Below are 22,074 nucleotides of genomic sequence, written 5' to 3'. Positions count from 1 at the left end.
GACAAATAGATGAAAAGATGGGTCATGAAAATGTTAGGGATCCTAAACACAACCAAATTTTGGTTTTGTTTTTATAGAGATGAAGTTTGGAAAATTTTAAATAACTATATTACCTGAGCCCCCAGTTCATTATAGAGAAGTTTCAGAGCTGTAAGCTGTTCATCCATGGCTTTGGGATTCTCAGTCTGCTGTTTTTGCACAATCTGGCGACCTGTTTTTATCACCGTCTCCACCTCCAGCTTCGCCTCACTCAGCAACTTATACATTTTCTATAAAAACAAAACAACAATAAAAAAACACATAAAGGCAATTCTAGAAGCTAACATTCACTTAAGGAGCAATAATTTGTTAAATAAATATTGCAATATTTACATGGCAAACTGAAACTAAGAAACATCTTGAACAGTTTTTAAAACGGAAATTAGCTGCAAAAGGTTCAATTCAATTAAGTTTATTTATATAGCGCTAATTCACAACACATGTCATCTCAAGGCACTTTACAGAGACAATTCAACCAGATCATACAAACAAATTCAGCAGGTTCTGCTTAATGTTTATTTTATTCAACCCATAGGAGGTCAGAATTATAAAATAAACTAAAAGTTGCATTAATATTTAAATAAATTAAATGCTGACCCTGTAAGTGGGTGTATGTAATCTTTGGTCTACCCGTGGGGTTTTTTTTTATGCGTATAATTTAACTTCTTTAACATTTGCTTCTTGTTAAAAATGAGCAGAAATAACAATATTCTATTAAAGGCTAAACAGTTGAACAAAAACACTAAGAAAGCAGATGTTTCTCACCATGCAGCCACTAAGGTGGGACTGGATTATCTCAGGTTCCACATCTTTAACCTCCAAAACATGTAGCTCAGCCTTAGCACCATCCAGAACCCGTTTACAGTCCAGCATGCGCTGCTCAAAGTTGGCAGGCTTCTGGAACAGCTGATACTTTGTGGAGATCTCCCTCAGCTTCCTCTGTAGAGATTAAATCAAATGTTAGCCAAGCTATGCTAATCTTTTGTCTTTTATCACCCTAGACATTAAAAAATAAAAAATAAAAGCAACGTTTTTGTTTTGATAATGTTGTGCATTAATAAAGCAGAAATAACAAGAGTTCCCAACATTGTCCAGTAGGAGTCAGTGTTACCTGTAGCTGTTCCAGCATGGTCCCACCACGGGCCACTTTGCCTTTAGCGGTGGGAGGAGGCAAGTTGGTCACATTCCTTCTTTTCATCTCCTCTACTGTGACCTCATGAGCAGCGATCTCTGCACCGATGGTCTGAAGGAAAAGGACACAGTGAGCACGGAGGAATGGTTGGAAGAAGGTTCCCAGGAAATTTCTCAATTTAACTTGTTATTTCTAAATTTTAATAAACAGGAAAACTGTCAGAAAGAACCAAATTAAATTGATACTTCATCTGTAGTTTTTTTTACTGTTTACACAAATATTTCAATTCAAGAGTTCCAGGCTAAAAAAATACTCAAGTTTGGAACGAAAGAGCTTAGGACAGAAGGAAAAAATAATTATTAGATAAAAGAAAAGGAAGTCCAGTCTGGAAATATTTTTTTTTTTATATATTCATGCATAATTATAAAAAATTGGAAAATACTTTTATCATATTTCAGGTTTTTCTAGACACTGTAGGAACACTGCATCTCTTTCATGATTCAATTTCTTAAAGGTATAGAGGACGATCTTATATTTCTGGGTGGATCATCTAAATAAGTGGTCCTCCTAATTGTCAATCATTCTGGTGACATGTTTAAGTAAGGCCGTCCTACGTGCTCATCCCCAGTTAGCCATCTTTTTCTGCGCACTTTCTTCGGTGAGCGAGGGTTTCAGACGGTCTTTGGAGCTCACCTTTCTCACAGTGGTTCTTTGAATACGGCAGAGGGTCATAAGAGAAAAAAGTTTCTACGAAGTGTATGAGAAGAAAAGAAAGGCCTCAGAAGAGTCAGATATATCCTAGAATGCTTTGCGCGGAGAGCTCTCCTAGCAAAGCATTATGGGATTTGCTGTCACAGCGGCCGCTGTCGCCATAGGCTGTTGTTGTGAGTTAAGTGACCAATGGAGCAAAAAGCAGTGATTATTTGTCCATTTTGGACTTTATAGCAAACTCAGTTAACTTATAGTTTAAAGTCCCCGCTTTATATAGTGATTTAGGGGTTTAGGTGTTAGGGCAGACACTTGGAAACAGTAAGCTTGTATGAGCTATAAGAACAGCAACTTTAAAACAGAGCATGCACGAGGAGGAATCGGCTTGTGCATGCTCTCAAACGTGTTTAAAAGGTGTTCCCTTTCGGGAGCGGGTATAGGGTTCTGCATGTTCATTTTTTTTGTTTTAAGTTAACAATACTTTAGTCCAATTTAAAAGGTATAAATACCAAAGATTAATTAGTCTATGATACTCATCTTTACCATAGATTAACTGGCTTCCAATGTGGAAGAGAATGGAAAGTTTTAAAAAACAAAGTCCTCCAAACCCTCAATACACTAAAACCTCCCAATTTCTCAACAGTGAGAGAATCCAGAGCCTATAAACAGAAGCAGGCTCTGTGGACCTCACCTCATTTCAGGAGCTAATAATGTGTAGGTGGTATACCTGTGCCTCCAGGGGGAGCTGGAACGCGTCTATGCGATCAGTGAGGTAAGAGGTTAGTGTGTGGTCCAGCTGGTTCAGGGACTCCTGCAGCGCTTGGAGCACCTCCTCGTTCTCCTTTAGTGTCTGCAGCTGCTGCTCGAGGCCGATCTGCCGGTTCACCGCCTGAATAATGACACGAACAGCAGGTCAGGGCTTTAAACTATGTCCATCAGGGATTTTAATTAAGATTTACTCAGTTCCACTCAGAGCCTGTGTAATTACCCAAATAAGACTCGGCTACATAAACATTGAAAAAAAGCTTGGAAGCTACGATGAAAATATGAATAATTAAAGCTTTTTTTTTTTTTTTTTTTTTACAAGAAGGGTAAAAGGGGTGATCAATTCACTATATATAAAATATAGAACACAAACAAACCTCAGTCAATGAAGAAAAATATATTTTCAAAGTTTATTTATTTTAGTAGGTCATTAAAAAAAAAAAAAAATTTAAATTAATTCATTACAAACAGATGATTCATTTTACATCCTGGTATTTAAAGTAGGGCTCAAAAAATCAGATTAATCGTGAATATTGGAATTATCATCAACTAATTTAGTCACTAATAAATCGTTAACTGGAGTATAGGGGCTCTAAAACATGCCTTTAGCTAACAGAGTGACCCACTTAGAGCAGTAATTATACCAAACTTAAAAATATATATATACATATTTATGTAAAGACTTTGCATTTAAGATTTTTAAAAAACTTTTCCGTCCATCGATATGCTTTAACCAGAACTGCTCAAGAGGAAAAGTTGTAATTTCACCTGGTTTAATTTCTTAATAAATCTTCTTTAAGGAACCTTTGGCTATCCGATAATTAAGTAATTAACCGAAAAAAATTGGATTTGCAAAATAATCTTTAGTTGCAGTTCTAATTTAAAGTTATTCATATTTTCCAAGTTTGTAAAATAACAGAAACAAAACTTGGAGGGTTGATATGTTGTCAGAACCTCAGAAGCCTGAGAAATGATGGTAAAGTCCTTCTAATAGCAGCACCTGCCTCTTAGTACAAAACCTTTTACGTGTCTGTGCACAAACTTTGCAGCACAGGTACTGCAGGCAAGGCAGACCAGAGTCGCTGTGTGGAGCTCCAGAGCTGCAGACATGAGTTACAGTAGCTGGATAAAGGCAGGAAAGGGGCAACCTTCTGTTATAACACCGAGTAAAGCTCCTTCTGTGACAAGATACGGCTGAGAGGAAGATGTTAAAATTAAAAGACACTGGAGAGTTCTTGTTTTTAAGTTTACACACTTTTATGTCTGATCACCAACAGAGTTAAGATTGTTCTTTGATCATTACGGTAATAAAATTCATGTAGAATTTATAGAAAAAGGGTTAAATGAACTATCTGAAAATAAATATAGAGTATCCTTCAAGGCAATTAGAACATTATATTTAAACTGTTTTATTATTTTCTACAGCAGATCAACAGCATCTGAAGGTCATACAAGATCCATCCATGTCAGCTCTCATGCATTTAGAGTTAAAACATGTTTTATCTGTTAAACTGTTCAAATTCTTATTTCTTCATTCATAAGAAGCGGTCATAGATGATTTCATCTGTCTGTAAGATTGGACTGAATCAAAAATACATTTATGCACGTGCTTTAAGAGAAAAAGTGCTCTAAGGTAGGTGTAATATAAATCAACTAAATAGATGCTATTTTAATGCATCTTTAAGGGGTCTTTTTCTGCCGACAAGTTAGATAAACAGAAAAACAAACAATATTTTGTCTAAATAATGTTAGATACTAAAGTAGATAAAAAGCCAACAAAGCATGAAAATAGGTTGAAAAAAAACAGGAAATTCAGATCCCATTAGGATCAACTGATTAAGACCCCTTTGAAATATAAAGTATGACATTTAAATGATGGGGTAACATCTTTAGCAAGTACCACATAAGAACTAATGTCCAGTGTAAAATTCTGACATAACGTTACATATGAAAGCATAGGAGCTATTAAAGCATCCTGAATTATAGCTATGTGAAAAATAAAATCCTTTTACTTTTCATATTTAACTGAACTACAACCAAACTGAAATAAAAAGATTTACTGATGATATTTTAATTTACTGAGAGTCACGACTGTATCATTGCATGTTTTACAAAATAAAGTGGGATCATTTTTAGTATTCATGTGTAGAAATGTTTAAGGAGAAGGATTTCTGTGCATTTATGTGCAAAAAAAAATGTTTTATTTTTTTTAGACAAAAAACAAAACAACCATCCAGATGGAAAAAGACAAAGAAAAGTCCCAACCTGATGGCTGAGCTGCTCGTAGCGGGAATTGAAGGCCTCGAGTTTTTCACTGATGAGTTCATCAAGTATGCCTCCGTCTATCAACGTCTGACCCAGCTCTCTGATCTGCGTCCGGTTGTCCCCGGGGTGGCGAAGGACGCCCTCCAAAGACTGTCGGGACGTTGGTGAGACGGAGAGATGTGTGAGCAGCAGGAAGAAAGCACAAACATACATTTAATCATAAAAGACAAAAAGAAAAATTGTTCCAAAACTTGGCACAAAAACTGACCAAAGCCTGTCATCAATCTAAAAAGAACTGCAGGAGTCAGACAAAATCTGTTGATGGAGGAAAAAGAAAAAAACGATAACAGCGACAACAAAAAAGGAGAGAAATTAAAAAAACTGCGGAAGATGTGGAATCTGCTGGGTTTGTCAAACAGAAACAAACCCCCAAAAAAACAGAACAATAAGAGGCAGAGAAAGGAATCATAAGAAAGAGACTGAGCTTCTTGAGTGACGAGACGTTTGGATCCAGCATCGTTTATGCAGGTTCATTAAATATGCTTTTCCTTCCCGGAGGTAATGGACAGAGAGTGATGGCCCCCTCCCATCAGACTGGGCCAAGTTAAATTAAAAAATATAAACTGGGAGTACAAGAAGCAAAGAGAGAGAAAAATATAGATAGATAGAAGGAGAGATTATCGGGAGAGAAAGAAATAAGCTAAAAAATGAGCCTTAAACAACTGATGCGAAGGACATGGACAAGAAGGGGAAACATTGACTTCAAGGGTCTTCAGTTGATTTCATCACAATGTGAAGCTACAGAGGCAGCCCCGTGATGAGACCCATTCTGACAGAAATGCTGCAGGCCATCTACAGATATAGCAGCAGAGCAAGTCAACGCAAAAGAAATTTGGAAGGCAAATCAAAGACAAATGAGGTTATTAACATTTCATTTCGCCTAGAATGAAATTATTCGTCACTAAAAGGTACATTTTTTCTGTTCAGTGAAACTAAAATATATAAGCTTCTTAAACTAAGGTGAAAATATGATCTAACCTACATTTTTAATAAATTAAAATTATTTTAATAGAGCTGAAATGATACCTGACAATACTTGTAAATAAAATTGAATTTTATATGAAAAAAGGAAAAATCTGAACATGATCATCTGTTGTTTTACCAATCAAGAAGCTGCTTTGAACAACTTGTCTTTACAGCAGAGTCAGACACATTTAATCTTCTTCCAGATTGTCTCAAATACTTTGCACTTCTTCACTCTGATTTTACTCCAAATTCAGCAAAACGCCAAGGCTGTTCTTAGATAACCCATTTATCATGAAGTTTGAAGTGTAAGAGATTAAAGACAGCTGCCAATCTTCCCAGACATCAGTATTTAAACAAGCTGTTTCTGTGGTTAGATGGAAAAAACACTGAAAACTATTTAATAGATGTGGCTTTGTCAGAAAAATCTGCTTCTGTGGAAAAAGTTTGAGACAAAAGCTGCAAACAAAGTGCATTTCTATCGACAGCCAAGTAAAGAAAATGAACACACTGCAAAAACGATCTAGTAATAAGTCAAAATGTTTATTTCCCCTTAATTTGAGAAGGTAAATAACATGATCTGCCAACAGAATTAGTATGTTTACTCTTAAATTAAAATATGAACCTGAAACAAGACAATGCAATTGTTGTTTTTCTTAATTTAAATGTAAATCGTCTTGTTTCATTGGTAAAGTGTCTCACTTACCTCCTCAATTCAAGAAAAAAATGCATTTAATTTAAGAAAAAATGACTTTTTTCCAGTGCAGGCATGGTGGATGGTGATTGTTTTTATTATTAAGAAACATCATGCCAAGCTTCAGCTTTACTTCAACATCCGTAAAATAAACCTCAACCCAACAGCTAAAGGTATGTGTATAATGACATATCGTAAATCAATACAAACAACCCGAGCAGGACAGATGTAAATCTGAAACTAAACGGCAGAAGACAGAATTCAACCATAAAAATCTTAGATGACCTTAGAAGAGATTACTAAAGTTCAGAGAACGGAAGCAGCAATGCAGAAAGTAATAGAGCAACATTTTTCTATTAGAGCAAAATAAAACATATGACCTCATCGTACATAAAAGCTGAGGAGGTCATACAGAAAATAACTTATTCTTAGTTTTTTTTATTTGTGGAACTCACAGCGCTTCAACAGTGTGGTGTAAAAGTAAAAAGTTATGTTTATTTAACAAATCATTTATGTATTTAGTCGAATTAAATTTATTTGCAAAAAAACATGCAAGTCTATTTAAATTGAATGAGTTCCATATTTATGAGGCGGCTGTTTTTACACAAAGCCCAGAGCCAAACAGAATGAGAAAACATATTTGGGAGAATTTCTGAAAATGAATATTCCATGTTAGCCTGAATGTTTCATAATTAAATAAATGCTGTCTATTGTTATCTTAATATTAAATGGAATAATGTTTATCCATCCTAATTAAGTAAATTCTTGCAAAGTGTATCAAGGCGACATAATTCAGTGTCTGCGTACCTCCAGAGCCTCGTTAACAATCTCTGTACTCTCTAGTACGTTCTCAGAAGCTTGCAGTTTCTCCTCTACAGTGTTGAGCCAGCTCTGCTCCATCTCCAGGTACTGAAGAAGCTCCATCCAACACGACCAAACCTCCTACAAAGTGCATGCAATTCGATTATTAAACTGATAAGCAATAATAAAAATGATAAATACCAGAGTTACATTGACCTTTACGGATAATATAAAGTCAAACTAGCTCTAAAATCCTCAATATTTAGCTAACAAACTCATTTTAATGCATGTAAATGAAGCAAATTAAGCCCAAACAACGAGACAATTCTTAACACTGTCATTACCATACTGAGCTGACCAACGTTTAATTAGACCATGCTGCATAAATTATTGGAAAAATGTTTTAGAAGGTGAGCAACTTTTTGACTGAAAAAGGCAATTTTTTTGCTTTAACTTTCTGCCGGTTGAAATATTTTTACCTCCAGTGTGTGACACTTGCTCTTGAGGCGGTCACACAGCTTTTGGTAGTTGGCAAGAACTCCATCCAACTCCGAGGTGAGCTCCTGTCCAGAACCTCCGGCAGTCTGGGACACCAACATGTTGATGTTGTCCTTCAGGATCTTCACTTTCACTTCTTTCTGTAGCACATCCTCTTTAGCCCTCTTTAAGAGAAGATCACATGTGAGGACAGAGAACAAATTGCTAAAGTGCTCTTATGAAAAAAATATAAGGATTTCATATTTTTTCTGTAAATGCCTTCATCTCCTCCAGCGATGTCTCCAGGTCCTCAGGACTTTTATACTCAAAGTCTCTCATTAGAAACTCTTCGTCGACCTGGGTCATCCATTCCTGCATCTCTGCCAGGTCTTTCTTCAGATTCATCTGCTTCTCTTGGTTCTCAGTCACATTTTCTTGATGTCTCAAGAGCTGCACAGGAACATATCAAAAAGTTGCGCTCAGTTTTTAACCATTCATCATCAAAGTCACATTTGACCACACTGTAAAGTCAAATGTGTTCTGCAGGGTCACCTATGTCTCAAAGAGAAGTGTAATATCTTCCTATTGGGTGCTTTATGTTAGCTTGTTTTTTTTAACTTACCTTTTACAGGACGTAAGTAAAACTAGAAAATTTCTAAAGAAATTTTGAGGGGGGCCACCTACTGCCCGTCTGGGTAACTGGGCCAATACGGCCCTGGCAAGTGACATTGGGGCTCCCCAGACCAACTGCTTACGCCTTTGAGGGCTGCTGAGGGAAGGAAAGAGGGCTAGGTCATGGGCAAAGAGAGCTGTGTGCCACTTGTGCTGAAATCTGGGAAATAGACGTGCACAGCGTATGATGCACAAGGGTAATATGGTTTGTCCATATTGAACCGCAGTGGGTAAAGCGCAGTTGGCGGGCTCTGCCCGCCTGCTAGGAGCCCTTGCAGCGATGAAAAAAATCACCAATGGCGGGCTCCGCCCGCCTGCTAAGAGCCATTGCAGTGATGAAATCACCATTGGCGGGCTTCGCCCGCCTTCTAAGAGCCATTGCAGTGATGAAATCACCAATGGCGGGCTCCGCCCGCATGCTCAGAGCCATTGCAGTGATGAAATTACAAATGGCTATGAGCAATATGCCAGAATGTATGAGTGTGTATAAGGAAGAGGCTTTTATTCTGTAGAGTCCCTGTAGTGTTATTTTGAAAGTCTATCATGGATGTGCATCAAAAGATGGGTCATGCCCAGCAGTGATATAGAATCCATTTCCAAATGTTAAATCACTGGTTTTCCATGTTATTAGGTGAATAGCTGCTGTATTACAGAGTAAATGGGAGACTTTTATTGTGAAATTTGCTCTGGGGTGTGTTTTGAAAAGGTCACTAGAGTCTAATAAAAACAACCTGGAAGAGTTTGGGTCATAATGTTGAGCCATTTGCATCAATTATTGCATTAGTATAATCTAGAGGCTTTTATTTTGTAGGGTCCCTGGAGTCTTATTTTGAAAGTCCAACAGAGTTGTGTTTAGAGAAAATGTTCAGACCCAGCAATGATAGTTGATGACTTTCCAATCGTTAAATCACTCTTTTTTCCATGTTATTAGGGCAGTAGATGAAGCGGAAATGGGAGGCTTTTATTTTGAAATTTGCCTTAGGGTGTGTTTTAAACAGTCTCCTAGAGTCTATTCTCTAAAATGGGGTTGTGTTTGGGTCATAATGTTGAGCCATATAGGGCAATAAATATATGTAAAAAATATAGAGGCTTTTATTTTGTAGGGTCCCTGGAGTCTTATTTTGAAAGTCTATCAGTGTTGAGTGGCAAGGGAAGTGTCATGGACATCAGTCATATAGTATCCATTTCCCAATGTTAAATCAGTGCTTTCACCCTCCATTAGATTAATATGTGCTGTTTAAAACAGCAGAGGTAAAATCTGTTTGAAGCACGGTTACCTTGACAACGCTTAACGAGCCTGTCAGTGACAGAGAGAAAAGCGCAGCACTATCGTTCCTTAGCTCTCAGGCTTTTTTGAATGGGAGGAACAGCTCCGAACAAACGACTGCTGAGCAAAAACCGTATGAGTTATTCAAAGAATTTCTTCACCGTGAGCATCAGCAATCCTTCGACTCCAACTATGCCAACTTTGGTGTATGTGTGTCATTCAGAAAAATATTTATGACGAGTTGAAAACACATAGTGGTGTTCGTTTTTCTCCCCTCTTCTGCTCCAAAACCAATGAAAAACGGCTCTGATTTTCATCGACTTTAGGTCGGTCTGGAGCGTTTTTAAGGAAAAGTATTAATCCTACCGTAATTCTGAAGACACTGTGTGAGTCCAGAGATTTCAGTCTACAAACTGACCAAAAATGGTGACTGTAGCTCCAAATATGTGGCCGTGAGGCAAGAACAAAATCTTTTATCTTAAAAAAACGGCCTCCTCACAGTAAGATGTCAGCAGCTGCCCTCAGGCAGGCTGATGCAGAAGCTAACTGTTAGCTAGCTTCCAGGTGCTCCCCCTCCAAACAAACGACTGCTGAGCAAAAACCGTAAAAGGTATTAGAAAAATTCTTTCAGTGAAAGAAACATCTATCCTTTGTCTCAGACTGGGGTAACCTTCATGTCTGTAGGTCTTTCACAACCCAAAACGAAGCACAAACAAAATGGCTGATCCCACCTGCTCCTCCCTTTGTTTAAACTGCAGCACCACACTCTGTCACCTTTAAGCTGCTATAGCACCCCTCCAAACAAACGACTGCTGAGTAAAAACCGTAAAAGGTATCTGAAAAATTCTTTTTATCTAAGCGACAGCTATATCTTGTCTTCAATTGGAGTAACTTTCATGGCTATAGGTCATCTACAACCTGAATGGGAAGAGAAAGAATAAGAAAAACGGGTCCTCAGTCCTTAGCTTCTAACTGAGCTAGCTGCAGCAACACACTCTCACTCACCTTTAAGCTGCTAAAGCCCCCCTCCGAACAAAGGACTGCTGAGTAAAAACCATAAATGATATCTGAAAAATTATTTTTATCTAAGCTACAGCTATATCTTGTCTTCAATTGGAGTAACTTTCATGGCTGTAGGTCATCTACAACCTGAATGGGAAGAGAAAGAAAAAGAAAAAACGTTTTCTCACACCTGATCTTTTAATTGGGCTAGCTGCAGCAGGTCCCTCTCCCCCAGCTTTCTGGTGCTTAAAATGTCCTCCGAACAAACGACTGCTGAGCAAAAACCGTATGAGTTATTCAAAAAATTCTTTCACCGTGAGCGTCAGCCATCCTTCGACTCCAACTATGCCAACTTTGGTGTATGTGTGTCTTTCAGAAAAATATTTATGACGAGTTGAAAACACATAATGTCATTCGTTTTTCTCCCCACTGCTGCTCCAAAACCAATGAAAAACGGCTCTGATTTTGATCGACTTTAGGTCGGTCTGGAGGGTTTTTAAGGAAAAGTATTAATCCTACCGTAATTCCGAAGACATTGTGTGGGTCCAGAGATTTCAGTCTACAAACTGACCAAAAATGGTGACTCTAGCTATAAATATGTGGCCGTGAGGGCGAGTTTAAAATGTTTTTTGGTCTTAAAAAAACGGCTGCCTCACACTCTAGCTTTTCAGTCTCTCCACTCTAGAAGGGTGGATTTTGCTAAAACTTTGTGGCGCTTGAGGTCTGATTATACAAAAACCGTAGCAGTTATCAACATACCGTCTTCAGTTTTAAATAGACGAAGGATTTATCTACAAACTGAGCTTTAAACTGTTTTTCTACATGAATGTATGCCGACACAGTGAAGTGCTGTTTTTTATGCTTTTTTTTCCTCTCCCCATTCATTTCCTATGGGATTTTTTTTGCGACGTTTTCGCTAATAATTCGCGAACCTTCGGACTAATGAGAAAGTTTTATACAAGCACGCATCGCACCATTGGTCCCGACGCGTGTGCCAACTTTGGGCCCGATCCGATGAATGGTGCGTGACTAGTTACGCGCCGAAGTTTTGGTGGCGAGGAGAACTATAAGCTATAAAAATAACTAGAAAATTTCTAAAGAAATTTTGAGGGGGGCCACCTACTGCCCGTCTGGGTAACTGTGCCAATACGGCCCTGGCAAGTGACGTTGGGGCTCCCCAGACCAACTGCTTACGCCTTTGAGGGCTGCTGAGGGAAGGAAAGAGGGCTAGGTCATGGGCAAAGAGAGCTGTGTGCCACTTGTGCTGAAATCTGGGAAATAGACGTGCACAGCATATGATGCACAAGGGTAATATGGGTTGTCCATATTGAACCGCAGTGGGTAAAGCGCAGTTGGCGGGCTCCGCCCGCCTGCTAGGAGCCCTTGCAGCGATGAAAAAAATCACCAATGGCGGGCTCTGCCCGCCTGCTAAGAGCCATTGCAGTGATGAAATCACCATTGGCGGGCTTCGCCCGCCTTCTAAGAGCCATTGCAGTGATGAAATCACCAATGGCGGGCTCCGCCCGCATGCTCAGAGCCATTGCAGTGATAAAATTACAAATGGCTATGAGCAATATGCCAGAATGTATTGAGTGTGTATAAGGAAGAGGCTTTTATTCTGTAGAGTCCCTGTAGTGTTATTTTGAAAGTCTATCATGGATGTGCATCAAAAGATGGGTCATGCCCAGCAGTGATATAGAATCCATTTCCAAATGTTAAATCACTGGTTTTCCATGTTATTAGGTGAATAGCTGCTGTATTACAGAGTAAATGGGAGACTTTTATTGTGAAATTTGCTCTGGTGTGTGTTTTGAAAAGGTCACTAGAGTCTAATAAAAACAACCTGGAAATGTTTGGGTCATAATGTTGAGCCATTTGCATCAATTACTGCATTAGTATAATCTAGAGGCTTTTATTTTGTAGGGTCCCTGGAGTCTTATTTTGAAAGTCCAACAGAGTTGTGTTTAGAGAAAATGTTCAGACCCAGCAATGATAGTTGATGACTTTCCAATTGTTAAATCACTCTTTTTTCCATGTTATTAGGGCAGTAGATGAAGATGAAATGGGAGGCTTTTATTTTGAAATTTGCCATAGGGTGTGTTTTAAACAGTCTCCTAGAGTCTATTCTCTAAAATGGGGTTGAGTTTGGGTCATAATGTTGAGCCATATAGGGCAATAAATATATGTAAAAAATATAGAGGCTTTTATTTTGTAGGGTCCCTGGAGTCTTATTTTGAAAGTCTATCAGTGTTGAGTGGCAAGGGAAGTGTCATGGACAGCAGTCATATAGTATCCATTTCCCAATGTTAAATCAGTGCTTTCACCCTCCATTAGATTAATATGTGCTGTTTAAAACAGCAGAGGTAAAATCTCTTTGAAGCCTGGTTACCTTGACAACGCTTAACGAGCCTGTCAGTGACAGAGAGAAAAGCGCAGCACTATCGTTCCTTAGCTCTCAGGCTTTTTTGAATGGGAGGAACAGCTGCTGAACAAACGACTGCTGAGCAAAAACCGTAATAGGTATTAGAAAAATTCTTTCAGTGAAAGCAACATCTATCCTTTGTCTCAGACTGGGGTAACCTTCATGTCTGTAGGTCTTTCACAACCCAAAACGAAGCACAAACAAAATGGCTGATCCCACCTGCTCCTCCCTTTGTTTAAACTGCAGCACCACACTCTGTCACCTTTAAGCTGCTATAGCACCCCTCCGAACAAACGACTGCTGAGTAAAAACCGTAAAAGGTATCTGAAAAATTATTTTTATCTAAGCTAAAGCTATATCTTGTCTTCAATTGGAGTAACTTTCATGGCTGTAGGTCATCTACAACCTGAATGGGAAGAGAAAGAATAAGAAAAACGGGTCCTCAGTCCTTAGCTTCTAACTGAGCTAGCTGCAGCAACACACTCTCACTCACCTTTAAGCTGCTAAAGCCCCCCTCCGAACAAATGACTGCTGAGTAAAAACCATAAATGATATCTGAAAAATTATTTTTATCTAAGCTACAGCTATATCTTTACTTCAATTAGAGTAACTTTCATGGCTGTAGGTCATCTACAACCTGAATGGGAAGAGAAAGAAAAAAAAAAACGTTTCCTCACACCTGAGCTTCTAATTGAGCTAGCTGCAGCAGGACACTGTCACCCAGCTTTCTGGTGCTTAAAATGTCCTCCGAACAAACGACTGCTGAGCAAAAACCGTATGAGTTATTCAAAAAATTCTTTCACCGTGAGCGTCAGCCATCCTTCGACTCCAACTATGCCAACTTTGGTGTATGTGTGTCTTTCAGAACAATATTTATGACGAGTTTAAAACACATAATGTCATTCGTTTTTCTCCCCTCTGCTGTTCCAAAACCAATGAAAAACGGCTCTGATTTTCATCGACTTGAGGTCGGTCTGGAGGGTTTTTAAGGAAAAGTATTAATCCTACCGTAATTCCGAAGACATTGTGTGGGTCCAGAGATTTCAGTCTACAAACTGACCAAAAATGGTGACTCTAGCTATAAATATGTGGCCGTGAGGGCGAGTTTAAAATGTTTTTGGGTCTTAAAAAAACGGCTGCCTCACACTCTAGCTTTTCAGTCTCTCCACTCTAGAAGGCTGGATTTTGCCAAAACTTTGTGGCGCTTGAGGTCTGATTATACAAAAACCGTAGCAGTTATCAACATGCCGTCTTCAGTTTTATGCAGACGAAGGATTTATCTACAAACTGAGCTTTAAACTGTTTTTCTACGTGAATGTATGCCAACACAGTGAAGCGCTGTTTTTTATGCTGTTTTTTTCCTCTCCCCATTCATTTCCTATGGGAATTTTTTGCGACGTTTTCGCTAATAATTCGCAAACCTTCGGACTAATGAGAAAGTTTTATACAAGCACGCATCGCCCCATTGGTCTCTACGCGTGTGCCAACTTTGGGCCCGATCCGACGAATGGTGCGTGACTAGTTACGCGCCGAAGTTTTTGGTGGCGAGGAGAACTATAAGCTATAATAAAAATAATACGCGGAATAAATATGTGAGATAGTAGTAGGTGGGCCATGCCTTCGGCATGTGGCCCCCCTAACTAGAAAATTTCTAAAGAAATTTTGAGGGGGGCCACCTACTGCCCGTCTGGGTAACTGGGCCAATACGGCCCTGGCAAGTGACATTGGGGCTCCCCAGACCAACTGCTTACGCCTTTGAGGGCTGCTGAGGGAAGGAAAGAGGGCTAGGTCATGGGCAAAGAGAGCTGTGTGCCACTTGTGCTGAAATCTGGGAAATAGACGTGCACAGCATATGATGCACAAGGGTAATATGGGTTGTCCATATTGAACCGCAGTGGGTAAAGCGCAGTTGGCGGGCTCTGCCCGCCTGCTAGGAGCCCTTGCAGCGATGAAAAAAATCACCAATGGCGGGCTCCGCCCGCCTGCTAAGAGCCATTGCAGTGATGAAATCACCATTGGCGGGCTTCGCCCGCCTTCTAAGAGCCATTGCAGTGATGAAATCACCAATGGCGGGCTCCGCCCGCATGCTCAGAGCCATTGCAGTGATGAAATTACAAATGGCTATGAGCAATATGCCAGAATGTATGAGTGTGTATAAGGAAGAGGCTTTTATTCTGTAGAGTCCCTGTAGTGTTATTTTGAAAGTCTATCATGGATGTGCATCAAAAGATGGGTCATGCCCAGCAGTGATATAGAATCCATTTCCAAATGTTAAATCACTGGTTTTCCATGTTATTAGGTGAATAGCTGCTGTATTACAGAGTAAATGGGAGACTTTTATTGTGAAATTTGCTCTGGGGTGTGTTTTGAAAAGGTCACTAGAGTCTAATAAAAACAACCTGGAAGAGTTTGGGTCATAATGTTGAGCCATTTGCATCAATTATTGCATTAGTATAATCTAGAGGCTTTTATTTTGTAGGGTCCCTGGAGTCTTATTTTGAAAGTCCAACAGAGTTGTGTTTAGAGAAAATGTTCAGACCCAGCAATGATAGTTGATGACTTTCCAATCGTTAAATCACTCTTTTTTCCATGTTATTAGGGCAGTAGATGAAGCTGAAATGGGAGGCTTTTATTTTGAAATTTGCCATAGGGTGTGTTTTAAACAGTCTCCTAGAGTCTATTCTCTAAAATGGGGTTGAGTTTGGGTCATAATGTTGAGCCATATAGGGCAATAAATATATGTAAAAAATATAGAGGCTTTTATTTTGTAGGGTCCCTGGAGTCTTATTTTGAAAGTCTATCAGTGTTGAGTGGCAAGGGAAGTGTCATGGACAGCAGTCATATAGTATCCATTTCCCAATGTTAAATCAGTGCTTTCACCCTCCATTAGATTAATATGTGCTGTTTAAAACAGCAGAGGTAAAATCTCTTTGAAGCACGGTTACCTTGACAACGCTTAACGAGCCTGTCAGTGACAGAGAGAAAAGCGCAGCACTATCGTTCCTTAGCTCTCAGGCTTTTTTGAATGGGAGGAACAGCTGCTGAACAAACGACTGCTGAGCAAAAACCGTAATAGGTATTAGAAAAATTCTTTCAGTGAAAGAAACATCTATCCTTTGTCTCAGACTGGGGTAACCTTCATGTCTGTAGGTCTTTCACAACCCAAAACGAAGCACAAACAAAATGGCTGATCCCACCTGCTCCTCCCTTTGTTTAAACTGCAGCACCACACTCTGTCACCTTTAAGCTGCTATAGCACCCCTCCGAACAAACGACTGCTGAGTAAAAACCGTAAAAGGTATCTGAAAAATTATTTTTATCTAAGCGACAGCTATATCTTGTCTTCAATTGGAGTAACTTTCATGGCTGTAGGTCATCTACAACCTGAATGGGAAGAGAAAGAAAAAGAAAAAACGGGTCCTCAGTCCTTAGCTTCTAACTGAGCTAGCTGCAGCAGGACCCTCTCACCCAGCTTTCTGGTGCTTAAAATGTCCTCCGAACAAACGACTGCTGAGCAAAAACCGTATGAGTTATTCAAAAAATTCTTTCACCGTGAGCGTCAGCCATCCTTCGACTCCAACTATGCCAACTTTGGTGTATGTGTGTCTTTCAGAACAATATTTATGACGAGTTTAAAACACATAATGTCATTCGTTTTTCTCCCCTCTGCTGCTCCAAAACCAATGAAAAACGGCTCTGATTTTGATCGACTTTAGGTCGGTCTGGAGGGTTTTTAAGGAAAAGTATTAATCCTACCGTAATTCCGAAGACATTGTGTGGGTCCAGAGATTTCAGTCTACAAACTGACCAAAAATGGTGACTCTAGCTATAAATATGTGGCCGTGAGGGCGAGTTTAAAATGTTTTTTGGTCTTAAAAAAACGGCTGCCTCACACTCTAGCTTTTCAGTCTCTCCACTCTAGAAGGCTGGATTTTGCTAAAACTTTGTGGCGCTTGAGGTCTGATTATACAAAAACCGTAGCAGTTATCAACATACCGTCTTCAGTTTTAAATAGACGAAGGATTTATCTACAAACTGAGCTTTAAACTGTTTTTCTACATGAATGTATGCCGACACAGTGAAGTGCTGTTTTTTATGCTTTTTTTTGCTCTCCCCATTCATTTCCTATGGGATTTTTTTTGCGACGTTTTCGCTAATAATTCGCAAACCTTCGGACTAATGAGAAAGTTTTATACAAGCACGCATCGCCCCATTGGTCCCGACGCGTGTGCCAACTTTGGGCCCGATCCGCCAAACCGTGCGGGACTAGTTACGCGCCGAAGTTTTTGGTGGCGAGGAGAACTATAAGCTAGTATAATACGCGGAATAAATATGTGAGATAGTAGTAGGTGGGCCATGCCTTCGGCATGTGGCCCCCCTAATAAATATGTGCAATAGTAATAGGTGGGCCATGCCTTCGGCATGTGGCCCCCCTAATAATAATAATAATACGCGGAATAAATATGTGCAATAGTAATAGGTGGGCCATGCCTTCGGCATGTGGCCCCCCTAATAATAATACGCGGAATAAATATGTGCAATAGTAATAGGTGGGCCATGCCTTCGGCATGTGGCCCCCCTAATAATAATAATACGCGGAATAAATATGTGCAATAGTAATAGGTGGGCCATGCCTTCGGCATGTGGCCCCCCCTAAAAAAGTTTTAAAAAATGAAGTTCCTGTATCGGCATTAATGTTTTTAGGGTTATGTTTTATCAAAATATGCGTTTGTTCTTTTATTCCTGTCTGTGTTTCACAAATTTCTTATAGAAGCTCTAGTTGGATTTTCTTTTGGTTATATAATTTTGGTAATTTTTTATACCACATCTTTTTTTACTTCCACTTAACTTTCTATTATTATTATCTTACTATTTTCTTGCATATAGCCAGTTTCCGTAGCAATGACTCTTGATGACTTGCCCACATGGCTCACACTGGTAGTGCTGAAGGGAGTTTTCCTCTCCATTGTCATTGCATGCTTGCTTGGTGTGAGGGATTGCAGAGTCATTGACTCGATGCAATGAACTGGTTTTCCTTAGATAGAAAACTTCGAATTTGACTGTATGATCTGGTTTAATTGTAAAGTGCCAAGAAATGACATGTGTTGTAAATTGGGGCTATATAAATAAACTGAATTGAATTGAACTGCCCTTCTGTGGATGGGTGGATACAGGAATTACAAAACTCCATCTGAATTAGTGTTACGCAACATTTTTGTTCAGAGTTTTTAAAAGATGATATCCTAAGTAATCACAGCTCAAATTTTAATTTCAATAAATGTGCAATAAACCAAACTTTTATTACCCAGAAACATAACCTTCCATTTTTTGTGAATTACTGAAAAAGTTAATTTGTCTAATATTTGATTTACTGACATGTATGATGGTATGTCAGACAGCCAAAAAAAAACAAAAACATTTCAAAATATTACTTTAATCCGATGAGAATATATTCACATCCGAAAATAAATAGTGAAAATAAAAAAAGAAATACTAATCAGGTACTTTTTCAATGGAAATTTGCAGGTTTAGTTTATTTGTCACCTCTTGACTAAGTTTGGTCCATCTTCCTTCACACTGGTCCAACTTATCCTGCCCCCACAGGGCCAGTCCTGGGACTGCTGATGCCTGCACAGACTTTACATTTTCTTCCATCTGCATTAGTGAACGTTTCATCTGCTCCATCTCACTCACATACTCCTAGTTCAGAGAAAAGAAAAGGGTTTACAGAGATGTCTATAAACAAATTATCCATGAATAAATTGGGCAAAAATAGCCTTTGCTTAACAATATTAGTGTTTTTTGTTTTACAGTGTGTGCCCTCATAATGGTGTCAAGTTCCTTCTATACATCTACTGACCAGTAAGGCTAGAAATATACATTGTTTAAACAAATGGACAGAAACTGACAATAGATCCTAGTTTGATAAATCAGTTGTAAAAATCAAAAGGAAATTGTTTATTCTATTTATTATCTATATACCTTGCACTGATTAAGTTCTGCCTGCAGATTCTCTGCATCACCCAGGCCGGAGGCGTCCTTAGACAACAGCTCCTGCACGGCATCCAGCCAACGCTCCACTTGCTCTAAACGTACCTGAAATCAAAGAGGTAAAAACACATCTATACATGGAGGAAAAAATAAAAACACCAAGAGCAATAAACCAGCTTATCTACCTGGTTGTCCTTCATGCTTCCCAGAATGCACTGCAGCATGCCATGCTCCTCACGAGCCCTTGATGAGAGCTGGCTCCATTTCTGTAGTTCAGCCGGATCGGTTGCTTGTTGTGTTTGTTCAATTTCCAAACACAGGCCCTGAAAAATGTACAAAAGATCAGTCAGGACATTTAAAAATGGTTCCAAAACTAGAAAAAATGCTGAATGGATGGCGTTCCTGCTTGTTTTCATGAGAAATACATAACTTTTGATATTCCTAAGATCTTAAACATTTATTCAATATATAAAACACTAAAGACCATCATAAATCTATGGCAGATATTTCTACAATTAGTATAAGTAAGTAAGTAAGGAAGTAAGGAAGTCTTCAAGTTAAACTACTTTTATATGCTCTCACTGGACTTTTTTCCGCCCTAATTCAAACCAGGATTTACAACCCTTCTTTAATCAATTTTTCCAAGTTAAAAGATATTCATAATACTCTCCTAAATTTAGCAGTTCTAAAAATGGTAGTAAAAGACAGAATTTCTGAAACATTTATCTGCTTTATCGGAAATAATGCTATAAGTGATTACATTCTTAGATTCCTTAATCACTAAACTCACGTCTTTGTTCTTCCTGCAATTTTATTCGGTGTGAGATAGATTTATGAGCCTAGATTTTCAACGTATTGTAAAAACTGACTCATAAAATCTGAAAGCATGATTTAAAAAATGTCACAAAAGGAAAAACAAATGTGTTTAATTTTCAGTAATTGTTTTAGAAATGCTTAATTAACAACACGTGTAGAAACAAATGTGAATAAAAAAAAAAAAAGTTCTAATAATCATTGACATCTCCTCTCAGACGAACAGCTGAATGATCTCTGCGATGCTGTCATTAGCCTGTATGTTGCGTCTGGCAGGCTCCACATGGAGCTGTGTGCTTCATGCACAGGCACGCAGCCCAGAATGTGTCACCTCCCCACCCCTCCCCACCTCTCCCATGCACGCCGTCCTATCTGCCACAACAACAAGAGTGCAGACTGAGCCACATTCCACTGACAATGGGGGAGGAGACGAATGTTCAGAATGCAAAAACACACACATTACAAAACATATGTTTATGTGAAAAAAAAAAGCATAAGAGGCACGTTCACACACACACACCACCCTTTACCTGTTGCGCAATTTAAAACTGTGATAAGAAGACCTATTGTGTGAAGGTAACCACAGGACAGGCAAACAATGACGCTTAAGTGATGTACTGGTTACTCACAGAGTAAAACAAAACTGCAAAAAAATATCTGCAGATTTCAGTCATGTCAGCATATAAAACCTGCAAATCTGCAGCTTACCTTGTTTATACATTCTATAACATAATCATTAGAAGAGAATAAAAAATAAATAAATAAATAAATAAATAGAAAAACATGAAATTAAGAAAACAAAGATGCAATTTATTGTTTTCAACAAACTCTGCATTTCAGCTTCATTATCGAGGGTACCCACCTGGGCTCGCTCCACTGCCCCTTCTGCTGTATGCATGTCTACGATCCCTTCTTTTAACGCAGCCAACCTGGCCTCCAGACCCTGCACTGCATCCTGAGCCACCTGGGTGGCTTCAACACCGGCCAAGGCTTGAGAAAAATGAAAGGACATCTAAGTTTTCAGAAGATTAACAGAGGGGAAAGAAATAAAACACAATACTGCCTTAAAATACTAACCCTTTTGTAAAAGGTTATTAAATAACCAGAGTTGTCTGTTTTGTATGATTTCCACTTTAAGGTTGGATGATGAATATTTAACATCACACGTCTTTCCGCACTTCCTGCTCTGCTACATAACTGTCTCCCCTGCCTCCTGTTTCATTGCCTGTTAATTACCAGGTGATTTAATGCTTCCATAATCGACCCGTGTTTACACAGAGAGGAAGGGAAAGTTAAAGATAGAGAGGCCCCCACTAGAACCAGACTACCCTCAAGTGGAAACAAAATAGATTTACTAAAGACTGTGCCAAGAAAGCAGGCTTTAAAAGCTCAGAGGCACTGCAAACCACACACTTAAACAGACTTATGTTCAAGAGGGTATTCAGGTCTTCCCTTATGGGATAATATCTGGCTGAGATCAGCAAACGCTGGTTCAAGAATTCAAATACCGACTGATTTCCAGAACTGGTTTGTATCGAACTTTTATTTTCAGGTAGAAACCAGCCAAAAGACGTTTAAGTTATAATAGAATTCAGGCATGCCGTTGTAAATCAGTGAGTATCAAGAGACCATATATGGGCATGAGCTATTATTACCTCAGACCAGACGATAATTTATTTTAAAAAAGCCGATGTTAAATTTGCGTAGCTCCTGTGTGGCTGTAATGATGTTAGATATTATGAAATCTCTGGTTTAAGATCACAGATAAAGAAAAGATATTTGCTGTAATGAGGGATATTTATTTTGAAACAGAAGATCAAGAATGGCTTAAATCTGACTAATCTGTTCTAAAAACTAACTGGCTTAGTGTTTGAAAGATGATTTTGGCCCTAAATGAAGTAACATTTTATCCTGTACTCATACCCTTTTTCCCCCTTACAATTATTCAGGACCGGGTTGTGGCGGCAGCAGTGTCAGCAAGACCCCAGACTTCCTTTTTTTTG

At 38.9% G+C, this 22,074-nt stretch overlaps 1 protein-coding gene across 5 annotated transcripts in view; it reads right to left on the bottom strand.

Annotated features, from left to right (window-relative positions):
- The window catches only part of utrn (utrophin), a 207,941-nt gene extending 186,843 nt beyond the window's left edge, over window positions 1–21,098 (bottom strand). For all 5 annotated transcript variants that reach the window (XM_038274309.1, XM_038274312.1, XM_038274311.1 and 2 more), the window contains exons 1-12: window positions 20,934–21,098; window positions 19,444–19,581; window positions 19,250–19,363; window positions 18,812–18,967; window positions 8,184–8,354; window positions 7,907–8,089; window positions 7,434–7,568; window positions 4,910–5,059; window positions 2,607–2,768; window positions 1,151–1,282; window positions 805–978; window positions 114–269 (exon numbers count right to left, since the gene is read on the bottom strand). In XM_038274309.1, the coding sequence (XP_038130237.1) occupies window positions 114–269; window positions 805–978; window positions 1,151–1,282; window positions 2,607–2,768; window positions 4,910–5,059; window positions 7,434–7,568; window positions 7,907–8,089; window positions 8,184–8,354; window positions 18,812–18,967; window positions 19,250–19,363; window positions 19,444–19,581; window positions 20,934–21,083 (1,821 nt within the window). In that variant the 5' untranslated portion in view covers window positions 21,084–21,098. The remainder of the gene's footprint in view (window positions 1–113; window positions 270–804; window positions 979–1,150; window positions 1,283–2,606; window positions 2,769–4,909; window positions 5,060–7,433; window positions 7,569–7,906; window positions 8,090–8,183; window positions 8,355–18,811; window positions 18,968–19,249; window positions 19,364–19,443; window positions 19,582–20,933) is intronic.
- Between the last annotated feature and the right edge of the window lie 976 nt (window positions 21,099–22,074).

Source organism: Cyprinodon tularosa, unplaced genomic scaffold, assembly GCF_016077235.1.
Source record: "Cyprinodon tularosa strain WSP-4 unplaced genomic scaffold, ASM1607723v1 ctg907, whole genome shotgun sequence".
Classification (NCBI taxonomy): Eukaryota; Metazoa; Chordata; class Actinopteri; order Cyprinodontiformes; family Cyprinodontidae; genus Cyprinodon; species Cyprinodon tularosa.
Note: the sequence above shows the minus strand (reverse complement) of the source record. Positions and strands in the feature narration are given on the sequence as shown.